This window comes from Neolamprologus brichardi, chromosome 7 (genome assembly GCF_056152115.1).
Source record: "Neolamprologus brichardi isolate AB-2024 chromosome 7, ASM5615211v1, whole genome shotgun sequence".
Taxonomy (NCBI): Eukaryota; Metazoa; Chordata; class Actinopteri; order Cichliformes; family Cichlidae; genus Neolamprologus; species Neolamprologus brichardi.
The window spans coordinates 62,650,367-62,666,491 of NC_142110.1; the positions used below are offsets into that span (position 1 = coordinate 62,650,367).

The following is a 16,125-nucleotide window of genomic DNA, read 5'->3' on the forward strand; positions in this document are numbered from 1 at the left end:
GGATACGTTACATAGTCTGATTGATGTCATGTTTATTGTTCTTATAGTTTGAACATTTGAATGTAATAACTTTTAATAATATATGACAAAACTAACCAGATGGAGGTGGATGTGAGTGTGTTAATATGCTGTGGAAGTCAAAGGCTACTTTGAAAGCTTTAATTTTAATCTTTTTTCTTTTGTTTTTATTCAAAAGCAAAAAATTTATCACTAACTTCTTAAAGCTTTATTGCACAGATAAATAAACACACAAATAAAACACTGCATGTAAAGAACAGCACAGAGGAATCAGCTGCCATTTTACTATTTTAAACTTTAGGATTTCTGAAACGGTTGACTACCATCACCTCTGCCAGAGGTGGCTGTGTCAATACTGAAAGAAACATATAGAACACGCTTTTGTTCAATAAGCAAACAAGGTATAATTATCAAACTGGTCTAAGGCAGCGGTCCCCAACCCCCGGGCCTCGGACCGGTACCGGTCCGTGAGTCGTTTGGTACCGGGCCACGAGAGTTGAGGCTCAGGTGTGAAATGTATAGTTTTCAGGGTTTTTTTCGGTTTTCAGCGTTCTTTTGTTATCGTTTTTATCGTTAACTCTGTTTTCCTGGGTCTTTTCACGTGTGTTATGAATAAATCTTCTTTTTTTTTCGGTACCGGTACTAGTTTTATTTTGTTGTATTTATCCGCGACACCTTAAAGGCCGGTCCGTGAAAATATTGTCGGGCATAAACCGGTCCGTGGCGCAAAAAAGGTCGGGGACCGCTGGTCTAAGGTGTTTGAAAAGAAACAACAAAACACAGTTACAAAAACATGTCCAGAGGTAAAGTGGAGGTTAAGTAGAGAATGAGGAAATTTAATAAAAGTCCTGAATTTGGAGACTGAAGGGGACAAATTGAATTAAAAATAAACATCAAACAATCCATCAAATGATTACCACCAACAATAACTGGCTTTAAAAATGGTAGCTTAAAGTATTTTTGTCTTTAAAAAAAAATCTTAAGAGGAACTCCGCTTTCTAAACCAGGAGGGAATAAGACCATTTCATCCTCTCGTAGTGGGCTGCAAGTCAAGTGTCCGCTCCTCCAGCATCATTAGATAATTCATTAAAGCCTTTTCACTGGAGGGGGACTGAAGATGATGATCTCCCACGTCACCGTGAATGTGATAGTAAATAGGTTTCTTCTAGGTAATAAGTTTGAAGTCATCCGGGTGTCACGGGTCAGCTCACACGTTTTATGCTGCGCTTGCGCCTGAGACAGCTGGGGACACATTTCTTCTCTGACTTGGCGCCTGGAGACGCCGGAGCCGGAGATGCAGAGCCCTGCTTCCTGTGGACACAGAGAGAAACCAGACACAGAGAAATGAGAAGAGGAAGTGTGATTGTTTGTTCTGGTGGTGACACGGGAGCATTTAATAATTAACAGCCGGCTCCTGTGGCCTCTGCTGGTAGAATCACTGATGTGATCACTGTCCAGTCTGGGGCAGCCAAGACCAGCACAGACACTGTGGTTATTACCCTCACGCATCAATAATGTAGTAATCATCCTAATGGGTGGACACACAAATCTGCATGCTTTTCATTATCACTAAAGAAACAGTACTTTCTGAACTTCAATCGTACCGATACTGATAGTCAAGGTTGGTCTTTAGGCGCTGCAATGTGAAGCTTTAATAATAAATTGCATGCATCAGCCTTATGTGAGCTATTAACTGGCTCAACCTAACCCAAGCAAAATGGATGAATACAGCCCAGAATCCATTTATTAATGAATTACTGAGCACTCGTTAGTTAATATTTGTAGCTACATTATCACCAGACAGAAAGCTTTAACATAAGTGAAACCAGACAACAAATAAATGCTGTTAATTTTTGTTTTTTTTGTTTATTTAAAGGTGACTTGAACATGGTTTGTCTTATATTATTTAAACATAGTCTGTAATATTGCCCTTCAGTAAACTTGGCCTCATTTGAGACGTTTGACAGTTTTTAGAGGTAGCAGCGTTAGTAAGTACTCAGTTTGTTTTAAGAAGTATTTTTGTGTTTGTATCCTTTGAAACATTTCTGTTCTGTTTTGTATGTCTTATAATTAATGAACCTTAATCACAAAAGATGATACTCAGAAACTCCAGGTGATATTATTACTATTATTTTTTAAACGCGTGCTACACAGTGTAATGATCACCAGGCCAAAAGCTTCACTTTGTGTTTACTGCTAACCAACCGCTGTTGGCACACTATTATCCCAAAATAAGATACAGAATGCGATACACACTATGGTAACACTATAGGTTTTGTAGACTGCTGCTTTTTGGTGACAACATGCAAATGAGGCTTGGACATTGCACATTGAACTTCAGGACGCTACACACACCCATATTGACTCACCCAGTTTTACTATTACTTTACTCTACATGGACAATACCTTACAAAATAAATAATATACTTTTTTTTAAACAAACAAACCGTGAAATAACATTTGAGTTTACTGCAAAATACCCAAAATGTTTACTTTATTAATAATTATCTGAGGATCATTATCTCATAGATTTAGCATAATTTGTCTTTTTTTTTTGCAAGCAGTGCACACACCCCATGCAGGCTATTAGAAAGAACGCAAGCTTCAGGGACTAGTTATTTTATATACAATCCACACACCACATTGGATCAGCTGTGCTATCAAAAAAAAGAAAACAAAACACCAATCAAAGAATACTGTCCTTCTCTAGTCCTACCATCAGCCGACTTACAAACTAGTATTAGCCTCTTTATTACAAGAGAGCTAAAAATGGCGCCAACGATTAGGCTAGCCACCTTCTAAGTGATCATTTATGATACTGCAATTAAAAATATCTCCTGCAACAAGAAAAGTATTTCTTCTGTAGACCTCTATGATGAAGGAGAGGACTTAAAACCGCAAACAATATATTTTGTTTAGGCCAGATTTAGGTCATTTTTTCTCCCTCTCTTTATCTTACACATAGGATGGAGGTTTCATATATATATATATATATATATATATATATATATATATATATATATATGTGTGTATATATATATATATATATATATATATATATATATATATATATATATATATATATATATATATATATATATATATATATATATATATATATATATATGTGTGTGTATATATATATATATGTGTGTATATATATATATATATATATATATATATATATATATATATATGTGTGTGTGTATATATATATATATATATATATATATATATATATATATATATATATATATATATATATATATATATATATACACATATATACATATACATATACATATATATATATATATATACATATATATATATATATATATATATATATATACACATACACACACACACACACACATATATAAATATACATATATATAAAACCCTCAATATCCTCTGAATAAGAAATTGTTTTGAATTTGAATACTCAGTTCTCTTTAATACTTCTGTGATTGCACCTGTTAGTATTTAAAGCTACAGTTACATTCATTTGAATTTTTAACTATTTTCTCTCAATCACAGCCCTGGTTATTGATCACAAACTAAAGATGTAAGTCACCTGGTGGGAGAAGCAGCGGCAGCAGCTTCTCTGTTCCTGATCTGCTTCATCACCTTCAGCATGCGACAGATCTGCCGCAGGGTCATCTTAGGAGCGTGGTATGCCAGGCGGGGACGCGGGGCGCAGCGGGGACCCCGATGTGTGAGAAGCAACAAATAGTTGCCCCCTCTGGGTCCCCTTCCGAATAGCTGCAGGGGCTGAACGCTGGCATAGCAGGACGCAAACTGGGATTCAAGGATGGAGAGTTTGTTATTTTTAGCATATGCACAAAGTATTTTCCTACAAAATCATTCAGTGTATGAATCATGTATTATAGCAGCTGTGTTCAAGTTCTTTTTATACCCAATCGTGTCACTGCCTGTTGTTTTACCCATCCCAACACTTTTGAGATGTGTTGCTCAAGATCAAATCCAAATTAAGGTAACGTTTGTCATAAAATAGTAAAATATGTACATTTAAACGGGATATATTGTGTGAGATTATTACATTCACGAACTATTGTACCTGCTTTTTATTTACATTCTACACAGAGTCCCAACTTCTTTGGAACTGTATTTGTTATTTTTGTTCTGCTCTATTTTTGCACACCCTGTTATCTAACAAATCATTCAACCGCTGATGCATCATGGGAAATACAGACAAGTATTTAATTGCATCTCGCTATTGTTGGCATCCCAGCCTGTTAATCTATTGGAGCATAATAGATACTGTAGCTCAGGCAGCGGAACACAATAGGACCACGCAATCTTGCCTCTGACATTCACACTTCAAATGTTACACACACACACACACGCACACTTTTAATTAGCACAGGAGTGGCTGTCTTCTTGTCACTGACTTGATCGCCCTCTATGTCAGAAACCCACACACAAAGGAGGATTGATCTCGCAAAGAGAATTCAGCTCTGCAGATTCATTTACAGGACTGATACTTGATCGCTTGCACTGGCCTACCAACAGTTCTTTATTAATGCAGGCATGCACGCACACACACACACTGATCATGCACAAAGAAATCAATACCTTTTCTATTGTCCTACAATTTTTAAAATTGTATTACATTTGAATAACATGGAGGATGAAACAAAATTCCCATGCACTCATTCAGCCACTTTCGCTGATTCTGCAGCACCACAGTTCATTGACACAATGAAGAATACAGAAATAACAGAACTGACCTATTTCTGATGATTAAGACACCTGCATGGACACACACAGACACACGTAGATACTCACAGGAACGACAGCAGCCATGGAGAACGGTTAATGCAGTCTGCAATACAGAAATAAGCATGAGTGTGTGTGAGTGGTTTCCTTTTTATACATGGTGGCATGGCCAGGCCACACAACGAGCCAATCATACTTCAGAAACCACAGACTAACTCCACCCACATCACATCACTTCACATCACATCACAGTGAGGTCACTCTCAAAGCACACACACACACCTGTTGTTTCGTGTTACATAGACACCAACATGTGGTTTATTATTGAGGACTCTTTTATTTTGCAGGATATATTTAGAAGCAGCTGTTGTTCAGAGAAAGATGGGATAAAAACATGTTTTAGAGCAAGAGAGAGAGGGGGGGAAGGGTGACAGAAAGAAGAAATTATAAAATTGGGAAAAATATAGTGATGGAGAAAACTGCTGAAAGACAAAAGACTTCGTCAGTGCGAGCAAGTGACGTGCCTTAACAATGCGCTGCACTGGTGCATAACATATCGTCAATCAGTAGGATCCTCATCACTGACAGGAAGTGACAATAAATGATTAGACAGGCACTGCCGCTCTGATGCGGTTTCTAGTTTACAGAGAAAACTGTCTCTTACACTTATTGTCTCAGCTCATTGAAATACTGTAAAAAGCAGGAGGAAGCATCACCGCCACCAGATGCTGTGCTGCAGTTGTTTACTACTAATATAAGAATACTTTTTAACCAGCGTATAGCATCAAGCCAGTTAAAACTGGGATATTGATCTGCTCGGTTAATTAGCAGAGGGGGTTGTTAATGTTTGGTGTTAATGAAATTAACATGCCGTAGGGTAGAGGGGCAATAACCCTCAAAATAGGAAGGATTACACAGGTGGAGACCATCTTTCTTTTTTGTTCCACTAGTTTTGTATCAGTGTCTAATTCCAGGTATTTTCTTTAAATCAGCAAATAATACCAAAAATTAATTAATTAATCAATAAAGTACCACCAAAAAACATTACATCTCAATTTCTGCTTTTTTCATTTGCTGTCAGATTGTATGTAAAAATGTACATCCTTTTCATAGTGTGTTCATATGGTGAACATAATGAGGTGAGTGAGTGAGGTGAGTTCCTTATCTCCAGGTGTGCAGGATGCAAAGGCACCCGTGCAACAGAAGATGTGGTTATAACACTGAGAAAGTTCAAAAAAGGAGGAAAAAACGCAAATCTTTTACATAGAAAGGAAAAAAATCTCACCTTTCCTTTTCTGACTACAGAAATTTAGTTTTTTGAAAATCTTAAATGTATTCAAACTCTCGTTTTCAGTGATCCAAAATGCCGTGTAGGGGAGACCGGGGATAGTTGTAACATTTTTGACATTTCTGTCTGTAAATTGGAGCTCTTTTAAGGTAGTGGATTCAAAAGGTAATGCAAAGTATTTACATGTCTCGGCTATTAAATAGTGCAGCTATTTTCTCTGCAGCACAATTATCCATTGCATGGTATGGTCTCAAACACAAAGAGTGAAATGTTACAATTAACCCCATAGTCTGGGTTAGATGTAACATATCCTGGGGTGAAATGTAACACAATGAAATAAGGGTACTAACAAAACACTAACATGTAATATTTGTTTATTCAACACATGAATGCACTTAGAGCCATTTATGTAACTATGTGTGTGTGTGACAGAATGCAGAAATCTAGCTTTTGAACATATGTCAACCCCCCAAAAAAGACAAATTATGGAATTTTCTGCAACTGAGTATTTCATTAATTTTGGTTGGTCTTCCTTGAGTTTGGCCTCATTGGCTCAGTGGGCATTATAACCTACAACTCTTGCACCAATTTTGAACATAACAATGAAGCTGAAAAAAATGTAGTTGTTCCCCAGCATCGCAATTCCATTACTTTTTATCATGGCTTTCCTTGGTGTGGTTTGCAAAGTGCTTCAGAAAGATGAGGAAATCTGTTTCTTGCACCCATCCTAATTTATTTCCATTACCAATACTTCCTACTGGTCCATCTCTGACACAGTGGTCTGCATAATGTATGTGTGAGAACACAAACAGTGGAGGAATTGTGTTGCCAATGGCATTAACCGCATATACAAGTGAACCAGACCAGTGAACCTCTCTCTGCTGATGTCGTTGCCCCAACTTGTTTAATATAAGTTAAAGAAATAGTGTGGTAAGTTGTAACATTTGCATTATTGTTACAACTAACCCAGACTGTTGCTGTTACAACTGACCCAGACTCCTATAGCCATGAACTAGCTAACATTACAACCAACGGCTAAAACATTAGCACTAAAGACCTACACAGAATATCCCCATGGACATACAAATAACATAATTTAAGTTTGATGAGTTTAACTGCAAAGCAGATAATGCTATTAGAAATTGAAATAAAGTAGAAAAACTTACTTTTCGGCATACAAATTACTTTTTTTCGTGTTAAATTGTCTGTGTTTGACAAAATGTGCTGATTTTTCACATGTGATAGCAGAACTGAATTGGGCATGCACAGGATGAGTCACATCATTTGAAACTTAGCCCTGATTGGAGAAATTGGAAGTGTTACAACTGACCCACGTTACAACTATCCCCGGTCTCCCCTACGTGTAGCATTGTACATGTGCCATAACTAACTGCTACACTAGCCGTATTGCGTCACACTAAAGGCATGTCAACATGCTAGCTAAGAAAAAAAAATAATGAGAATTTTAAAAATTAGCATGTGTAACGTACACATACTGGGAAATTATTTACTACTACTATTTATTACTACTACTTGATATCTCTATCTGATAAGAAAACTATTCAATCAGATAGTTATTTGTGGTGAATGAAATACAGTTATAGTTTCAAGCAGTTTTCAAACCTTTAGAAGACAACATTAAAATCCAAGCGTTTTCAAGCATTTCAAGCACCCGTACGGATTTCTGTCCTCCTGTAGACCAACCGCAGTATTTTCAGCGGTGTTATTAAACTCCACACTCCACTCCTCCAGTGTAACTACCAAACTAAACGCCTCAAATGGCTGCAATCCAGGCCATCCGTCGCCTCTTTGTTACTTCGGAAACATGGCTGAACAATTTCTCTTCAACGACGTAATCCGACAACAACCGATCTCTTTACCCGTCGGCTTCCCGTGGCTGTCATGCGACCGGCTATTGCAGTTAATAATACAATAGCTTCTTGCCATTTTTTGTGTTTCTTTTTATCGCTGTGTAACGTAATTTTGATTGAAAGCCTGCGTGCGCTAGTACCTCTTGCCACGAGTTCCCAGAATCCTTTGCGGTTTTACCCCTGAATGACGTCACCTTTTCACCCAGCGACACCCAGCGTCACCCAGCGACACGAAGAGGCAACGCTGCGTGACGCAATGGCGGTTTGATCGAATGTGGGCGGGGCTGATTGCTTTAACGTGTGTGACGTCAAGTGCTAACGCTTTAATCTTTTAATGTTACCTCATGCCTGCAAACCCATAAACAGAGACTAAACTCCCAGTTAGTTTGAGTGTTGGACATTTTCTGAAAATTTAAAAAAAGCAACTTCACTTGAAGCTTTGCACAAACCTAAGCACAAAGATGCTGACAAGCTATGAATTTACAATGTGCAGTGTTCAGTCTGCCATTGAGAGGTCCTTTAAACGAATTACTTACAGTCAGTGGGAAGATTTATGGGCAGGTTCCCCTGATAAATCCACTAAATGTGTTCTGAAAGAACTGCTCCAGGAAGTAATAAGGCTTTTAACAAAGTGTATTTTGGAAATGCTTAAAAACAAAAGATCAGTGTCTCAAAAGCAGGTAATGTCCACTTTGAGGGAAAGTGTTCCTCAATCTTTTGCTGAAGTCCTGTGCTCTTCAGAGAAGGTGCAATGCAAAATCGTTGAGAATTTCAACCAGCTAATTGCCAAAGAGGTCACAGAGAGTGTGAATTCAGCTGTATCTGCAGACGAGGAGACCGCAGAGCCTGTAAAGAGAAGGATGGACACTCTGCTCCGCCAAACAATTACGTTTTTAAACTATTTAAGTGGACCATTGACAATTATCTGCAAAGTTAGAAAGAAAAAAGATTATGTAGTTACAGGATTCACAACCTCTGAATCAGAGGCAACATCTGTGGAAAATATTTCTGATGATGATGGTGGGAAAAGTAGATGTGAAAAGAAAACAAATACGATTCAAGAGGCTTACTGCAAAGAAAACACATGTGATGACATTGGAGAACCCCAGCTGAATGAGAAATCACCTCAAAACCTTGAGTCCTCAAAGATATCACCTGCAGCTTGCGAGCCTAAAATTGCAGGTGATTCAGAGGTCAAAGAGTTGAAAAGTCCCACAAAAGATTCTTCTGTAGATGACAGAGTGTCTCAGCAGATGTTAAAAGCTGAGGATGAAAGACTCAAAGCAGCTGTAGAAGTTCTGGCCGGGAACCTTATTAAGCGGCTCTTCTGCAAAATGGACATGAAATGTCACAAAGAATTCTGCCAGTCACTAAAGAGGTTGTTGTTGGTGAAATTCTGGGCTGAAGTTGAGGGGAAAAACTTAAATATAACCCCAGAAAAGATTATAAACCTGGAAAAGAAAATTTACAAAGCTCTCCATAAAGATGTGCGCTTGACTCCAGCTTTACTTTTAACTCTAACAACGGAGGGTCAAGCACTCTTTGAGGGGGTGCTTAGTTTTTATTTCAAAAAGTATCTACTAAAAAAGAAACCATCTATATTCAAACGTTTTTTCTCCACAATACGCAAAGCCATCTTTTCCCGTTTCTTACCCAACAGTCACCCTTAAGTAACTGCAGCCATGACTTCCACTTTTTTTTAAAGATGAAATTTAGGGCTTCACTTGTTTAAATTCAATTGGACACAAACAACTGATCACCTCAAATTGGCCAGTAAATTTAAAATATAACCCAAAAAATAACTGGTTAAAATAAAATTGTAAAAAGAACTTCTCCCCCAGCCAGTCGCAGCAGATGGCTGTCCCTTTTTGTGCCTGGTTCTGCTGAAGGTTTCTTCCTATTAGAAGGGAGTTTTGCCTTCCCACTGTTGCCTCGTGCTTGCTCAAAAGGGATTTTTGCTGGGTTTTTTCTCTAATACTGCAGGGTCTTTACCTTTGCAGTATAAAGAAACTTGAGGTGAAAGTTGTATTTGGTATTTTTTTTTGTTCAGATAATAATACCAAACAAATTATTCATTAATCAATAAAATACCACCAAAAATTACATCTGAATTTCTGTTTATTTCATTTGCTGTCAGATTGTATGTATTGTACTTATTCTATTGTATATAATATTTTATTCTATTTTGCATAGTATGTTTTTCTTTCTTATCTTATGCTACTGTATTGTTTTTTTTCTTTTTCTTAATATTTACTGCTCTTAACTTGTACTTTCTGCAGTGACCAAAAAGCTTCTTACTTGTGGGCCTAATAAAGGCTTATCTTATCTTATTGGTAGTGTAGTGGTGATTCCATTGTTTGTCCAACCAACGAGTCACTGCTGCCGTAATTCTTATACGCAGGCAAAACAAGTACAATGTCCAAAACTTGAAAGTTGCATTTTATGATTTATTTATCCCAAGCAATAAACAAAAGATCAATTTTTATTGTTTCCTGCTGCTTCTGCTGTTCTGGTAAAAAACAAAAACAAAAAACAAACAAACAAACATAGACCCACCCCAGTGCATACTGGTCCTATACCAGTCCCTTTACTTATAGAAAATGGCCCTACACTTCTTCCTGGCTGACTTAACAAGATAAACAGCCAAAAAAAAAAAAAAAAAGAACCCCGCTGGATAGGGGAGGTGTGGAAAGCCAGATCGGGCGCCCCCCTTCTGGCTCTCCTTTCTGCTCTCTCCTATCTTGTCCCTTTTGTCTTACTTTTTTCTGTCAACCTTTTCTATCCCTTTGAAGAAGTTAGGCTCCATAAATGCTAAAGAGGTAAAGATTATTTATCAGTTGCAGTGAATAGAAAATTAAACTGTAGAAAGCTAAACAGAAGAATGAAGAAGAGAAATAACAAGTTAACATAAACCAGTGACACACTCCAGGGCCAGATCAACCCTGGCAGGGCCTCCTTGGATGAGGGTGTGTAAGGATAATGGCGGAAACACCCGATGAATCCAAGGTCCACTACTGACGATGTGTCGCAAACTTGTAAAGTATCTGGGCTGTCTTTCCTCATAACAGCCATCCTTCAAGACTTTCTCCATTTAAAGCAATGTATTATCAGGGACTGTAACATCTAGTCCTTTTACTGAATCAAATAAAACTTGTAAATAACCCCAAAATATAAGTAAGCCAACATCAAAATTTCAAAATAATAAAAATAAAAAGCTCCAACAGGTAGAAAATAAAGAAAAAAAAAAAATCATGGAAATCGGAGAGGATAGGACCTGGAATGATCAGGCGTTAAATGAGGGATTTCCTCCCTATGGTGAGTGAGTGAGGTGAGTTCCTTATCTCCAGGTGTGCAGGACGCAAAGGCACCCCTTCACCAGAAGATGTGGTTAAAACACATCACACACTTCAAAAAAAGGAGGGAAAAAAGCACACCTTTGGCAAAGAAAGACAAAAAACCTCACCTTTCCTTTTCTGAATACAGAAATTTGTTTTTTTGAAAATTTAATTTAAATCATAAATGTATTCAAAATCTCGGTTTTCAGTGATCCAAAATTGCCGTGTAGCCTACGTGTAGCATTGTACATGTACCATAACTAACTGCTATACTAGCGCTGCAGTATTGCATCACACTATGGTTTATGGTTTTAGTTATTACATTTTTCAGAGCAGCTGGAAAATAGACTAGTATTAAATAGGAGCTACATATAAAATAGTATAAAATAGTATGGATACTCACATGAGTACCCTCCCCCGGTGTTTTCCGCTTCTTCCGTCATGTTACCTGTGTTCAAAACTTAGCTGACAGTTCACCACCTGTTAATGAGAGCTTAAAATTACAGTATTAAATATCACGGCATATCTATGTATGTTTTTATGTTTCTTAACTTTGCATTGGCCTAGGGCCACTGTGAGGACCAATACCTATATGGGACATACAGATGTTTTATACAAATTACACAATTGTATATATTTGTACATTCGACAGTTGAGTCGAGCATCGAATTGCGTCACACTGCAATGATCGCAGCGTATGTTTTTGTATGCCTCCTTTACACTGGCGCACGACCAGTGTGCATTTTAATCATGCGTGAAATGACTGATTGGAAATTTTCATCTGTGAGGTTCGTTGTACAATTTGATGTTTTCCTGACCCCTGCTGGTATCGCACCCCTCTAACAGGTCAAGAAATATCGAGGGTTGTATTTCCTTGTATAATAACGCTGTTATAAATGCTCGGATTTGCTTTTTTATGTTCTTAGCTGGCCATATTACATAGCAGACTCCAGTGTATAATGTCTATTATAAAGAACGGCTTATTTTACTCTATTGAAAGAATAAATAGGAATGTTATTGTTTTGTTCGCTTGCATGTACATGTGCCTGGTCGAAAGTTACTGTTGTTGCAGACTGATGCCAACAGCTATGCAGGCAATTTTTTTCATTACTGCCTTTGTAGAGATGCCTTTGAGCAAGACCAACACCACTAATGAGATTTATAAGTTTAGGTGATGCTTTTAACTAAGTGGTGTCTAACTCGAATAGAAGTAGTGCACTGTACTTCAAGTACTCTGTCATATATAAAAGTCCTGCATCCACAAAGTTTCTTATTATGAAAATAGACCTAAAGTATTAAAATGATAAAGCATTCAATGCAGAATAACGGCCACAGATTTTAAAACATTCATTATCAGGCATGATACCCATCATCAGCAAAGAGTCATATGACGCCACTATGAGTCACAGAATAGTATAATTGCACTTCATATTTCGATCACTTTTTCCACCGAGGTTTTGACACCGTTTTAACTAATATTTAACGAAACACGCAGGTCGGCGCTCTTGGACAAAGGCTGGGTCTTACGTCGCCTTCACGCTCACGTAATTACCGCATCTCTGTCCAATTAAAGCATAACAATTCACAACCACATCTGGGTTTTCATTTAGCATCCAAACGTAAATAACTTAAAAAAGTCTGAATAGGCCGTCCAAACCAAAGTTTCGTCTTTTTTTTTTTTTTTAATATTTACATTAAATTGGTTTTTAAATAGCTGTAAAATAAAAACACAATAATAATCATTATAACAACGATACGTTCTTCTCTCGGCAAACACAACAAATTAAAAACGAGTGTTTTATTTTAAAAAAAGGTTTGTTTATTTAAAGAAAAGAATTCATAAACACGATTTCGTAGCACTCCTTAGTACCGTCTTACACTTGGAAAAGCACTTTTTTCCAAAACCACGTGAATGCAACAGCGACCTTAGATGACATTTCAGAGACCCTTTAAAAACTATAGACTACCCCTTCAACATGATACATTCAACGCGTCCTGATGTTAACATGAAAATTTCAGGGGTGAATACATACGTGGTCTTTTATAAAAGGAAGGAAATATTTACTTAACGTTGAAAAACTGCGCAGCAAACGCCAGATTTTTATTGATCAGGAAGTGATGACCAATAACGTGACTCTTCTTTATGAATGTGATGTCATCTGACCGACGTCCATTAACGGTTTCATTTGGAATAATCAACACGAGAGATGTTAATTTTAAGCTATTATATTGTAAAGCAATTTATAATAGTCTTTAGCAGCAGGTTGGGTCCACGGAACAGACTTCTTAAGCGGTTGTGTCGCCTGTATCGGTTTAACAGCAACAGGTGCTTCGGAGAGTTATGCTGCATTCGGGGAGGGTTTGCTTTTGCTATTGTGTAAACATAACAGCTTTTCTGGCTACTGTTATAAATTATTAAAATAAAATATTAAAAGTCTGCAATCATAAAAAAAAGAATAAGTAATCACCGTAGCATATTATTTAGAAGTTTTCGATGCGCGTATATGCAGATGTGATTGTAAGTCAGTTTAAGAGCTACTAACTACGACTTGGGTGAACGCCTCACAAACCCCGCCTCTCCCGTCTGTGTCTCGCGAACAGCAGGAGTTTAGAGCCTCCGGGTGTCATTACGAAAGTCAGTTCATTAGTCAGGTCGACTGTCCACTGAGGAGGACTTGCTCTCAGTTTTCAGTTCAGGTGGACCTTTTTACATCTCTACTAACAGGATGTCTCCGTCCACGTCCCCCCGCTTCTTCACGGAGAGGGAGGTAGCCCGCCACTGCACCAAGGAGTCCTGCTGGGTGCTGATGGGGACCAGGATTTACGACGTGACAGCCTTCTTGCGGATGCACCCGGGTGGGGAGGCACTAATACGCAGCCGCTCCGGCAAGGACGTGAGCCAGGCGATGGAGGGACCCCCACACCGGCACTCGGAAAACGCCCGGCGGTGGATGGAGCAGTACTACATCGGGGAACTGGACAGAGACAGCGGCACCGACGAGGCACAGGTACCTTCCTTCCTCCGTAACTAGCTAGGATGACACCGCTGACCTCAGAGTAATCAACTTAAGAGGAAAAGAAATAAAACTTTCTTCCCGCATCTTCTGTCGATCTAGTTAAAGATGTGTTAAAGTGATATCTCATTTTTGAACCACTCACCTGTTGAAAGGTTAAAGTTTAATATCTTTCTTGTTAACTTAGCTCTGTGGACTTTAGAGGCATAAAAATGTAAATTGATCCCAGATTTACGTTGTCAACTTTCAGAAGTTTCTAGCATGTTTGTCATTTGGCGTCTTTAATCCCCCCTGCCCTCCCCGTCCCCACGAGCCCTGCCAGGTGAGATCAATATTCCTCACACCTTGTTAAAAATCTGTCAACAGTGTCACATTTTCTACTGTAAGGAGGTTTAGAGGTGTTTATAGACTTCATTTGATTCCAGATCCAGAATTAGGAGAAGGAAACTAGTCCCGGGCTCTCGGAGCAACAGGTGTATAACCCGCTCTCATTTGACTTTATTGGGCGTTTTCCTTCTTAGGTAACGAGGAAAAGGGAACTGGTATTGATCATTGAGGACGGGAGTAAGGGGTTGGTGATGGAAAAGCAATGCTTGTGTAATTCCTAGGTGGAGGAGGGAGGGGCTAACAGGTGACATGAGAGACCTGTGGGGTTTTGGTGAACTCTGGTGGGTGTGGAGGGGTCAGACCTGTTAATGAATGATTCAAGGCCTGTGCCTGTGTGTGTGTTTCTGAAAGAAGGCGAGAGAAGGAAACTGGTTTGTCTTGTCCCGGGAGAGGGGGGGCTGCAGACTGGGGGGAAACATGCCCCCTTCTGTCTCTGTAAAATGAATCCACACCCAGCCAGGTCCTGCGGGTTTCTGTGTTTCTGTGCGTGTGAGGAGGGAGTTTGCATAAATCTCTTGCAGACACAGTTCACATTTACATGGCTTGCCCACTCTCGCGTGTGTCCTTGCTTGTTGGTTGCATCTCTGGACAGAAAGTTTACACAACTGCACTAACAAAATGCTCAGCCTCTGTGGGACTTCGAGGGTTAGTGACTGATAGCTGTAAGTACAAAGGAAATTACTTTTGGACCCCCTTTGTCTGTCAGCTGTGAGATCTGCACATACATGTAGTTGACAAATTTGAATGGGGGGGGGGGGCTGGGCTATGACTACAAAGGAGTCAGATCGCCTTGAGGCGACTTTTGTTGTGATTTGGCGCTTATATAAATAAAATTGAATTGAATAGATTGACCCAAAAGATGCCAGACCCTGCCTTTTACCACCACGGGATCCCCACACTATAGAGGCCAAGCCTATGGGTTTTTCCTTTAATTTGTCATTTTTAATGTCTTTTTTTGCTTATAGCTGATGGAGGATCTGCGTGGCAGTTATGTAAACACACATTTTCACACCGTTTCACATGAGCTGTTTGTGATGTTGCGTTTTGTTTTTCTTAGCTGCTGTTGTTGCTTCAAGAGACAATGTAAAAACAAGTTTTTCAAGACTTTTGATTTAAATTGTGCCTCATTTGGATGCAGTTCAGGACTGAGGTCAGTGACTGGGTGTATGGAGGACCTGTTTTACTCATGTCAAAATAATCTGTATTTCATTCGTCTTTTATATGACAGAAGCCATTTTAACTAATCATGCCCTTCAGGATGAGACTTAAACCAGCTTTCTTGGGATTGGCTGTCCCTCACAAACCAAAAGGGTTAAACGGCATGTGGGAGGGGCTTCTGGGTTCAAAGGCAGATTGGCATAATGTCTGCTCCTTACCAGAATTTGTTCTGCACAAGGGCAAACGAGGCTTCTTCCTCCCTTTCACAATAAAAGTCCTTGACTTATAGATCACTGTGCATGTAAACTGTT

The 16,125-nt window shown here is 38.7% G+C and overlaps 2 protein-coding genes across 2 annotated transcripts in view; one reads left to right on the forward strand and one right to left on the reverse strand.

Annotated features, from left to right (window-relative positions):
• Positions 1–220: 220 nt before the first annotated feature.
• LOC118454700 (uncharacterized) lies at positions 221–8,072 on the reverse strand. Its single transcript, XM_087844067.1, has 4 exons — positions 7,673–8,072; positions 4,831–4,867; positions 3,596–3,819; positions 221–1,329 (listed from the first exon to the last, which is right to left on the reverse strand). Exons 2-4 carry the CDS (start codon positions 4,846–4,848, stop codon positions 1,221–1,223), a joined length of 351 nt encoding a protein of 116 aa, XP_087700193.1. The 5' UTR covers positions 4,849–4,867; positions 7,673–8,072; the 3' UTR covers positions 221–1,220.
• A 5,819-nt stretch (positions 8,073–13,891) lies between these two features.
• Positions 13,892–16,125, forward strand: part of fa2h (fatty acid 2-hydroxylase) — a 34,216-nt gene continuing 31,982 nt past the window's right edge. Inside the window, exon 1 of the mRNA XM_006797430.3 lies at positions 13,892–14,263. Coding sequence (XP_006797493.1) covers positions 13,982–14,263 — 282 coding nt within the window. The 5' untranslated portion in view covers positions 13,892–13,981. The remainder of the gene's footprint in view (positions 14,264–16,125) is intronic.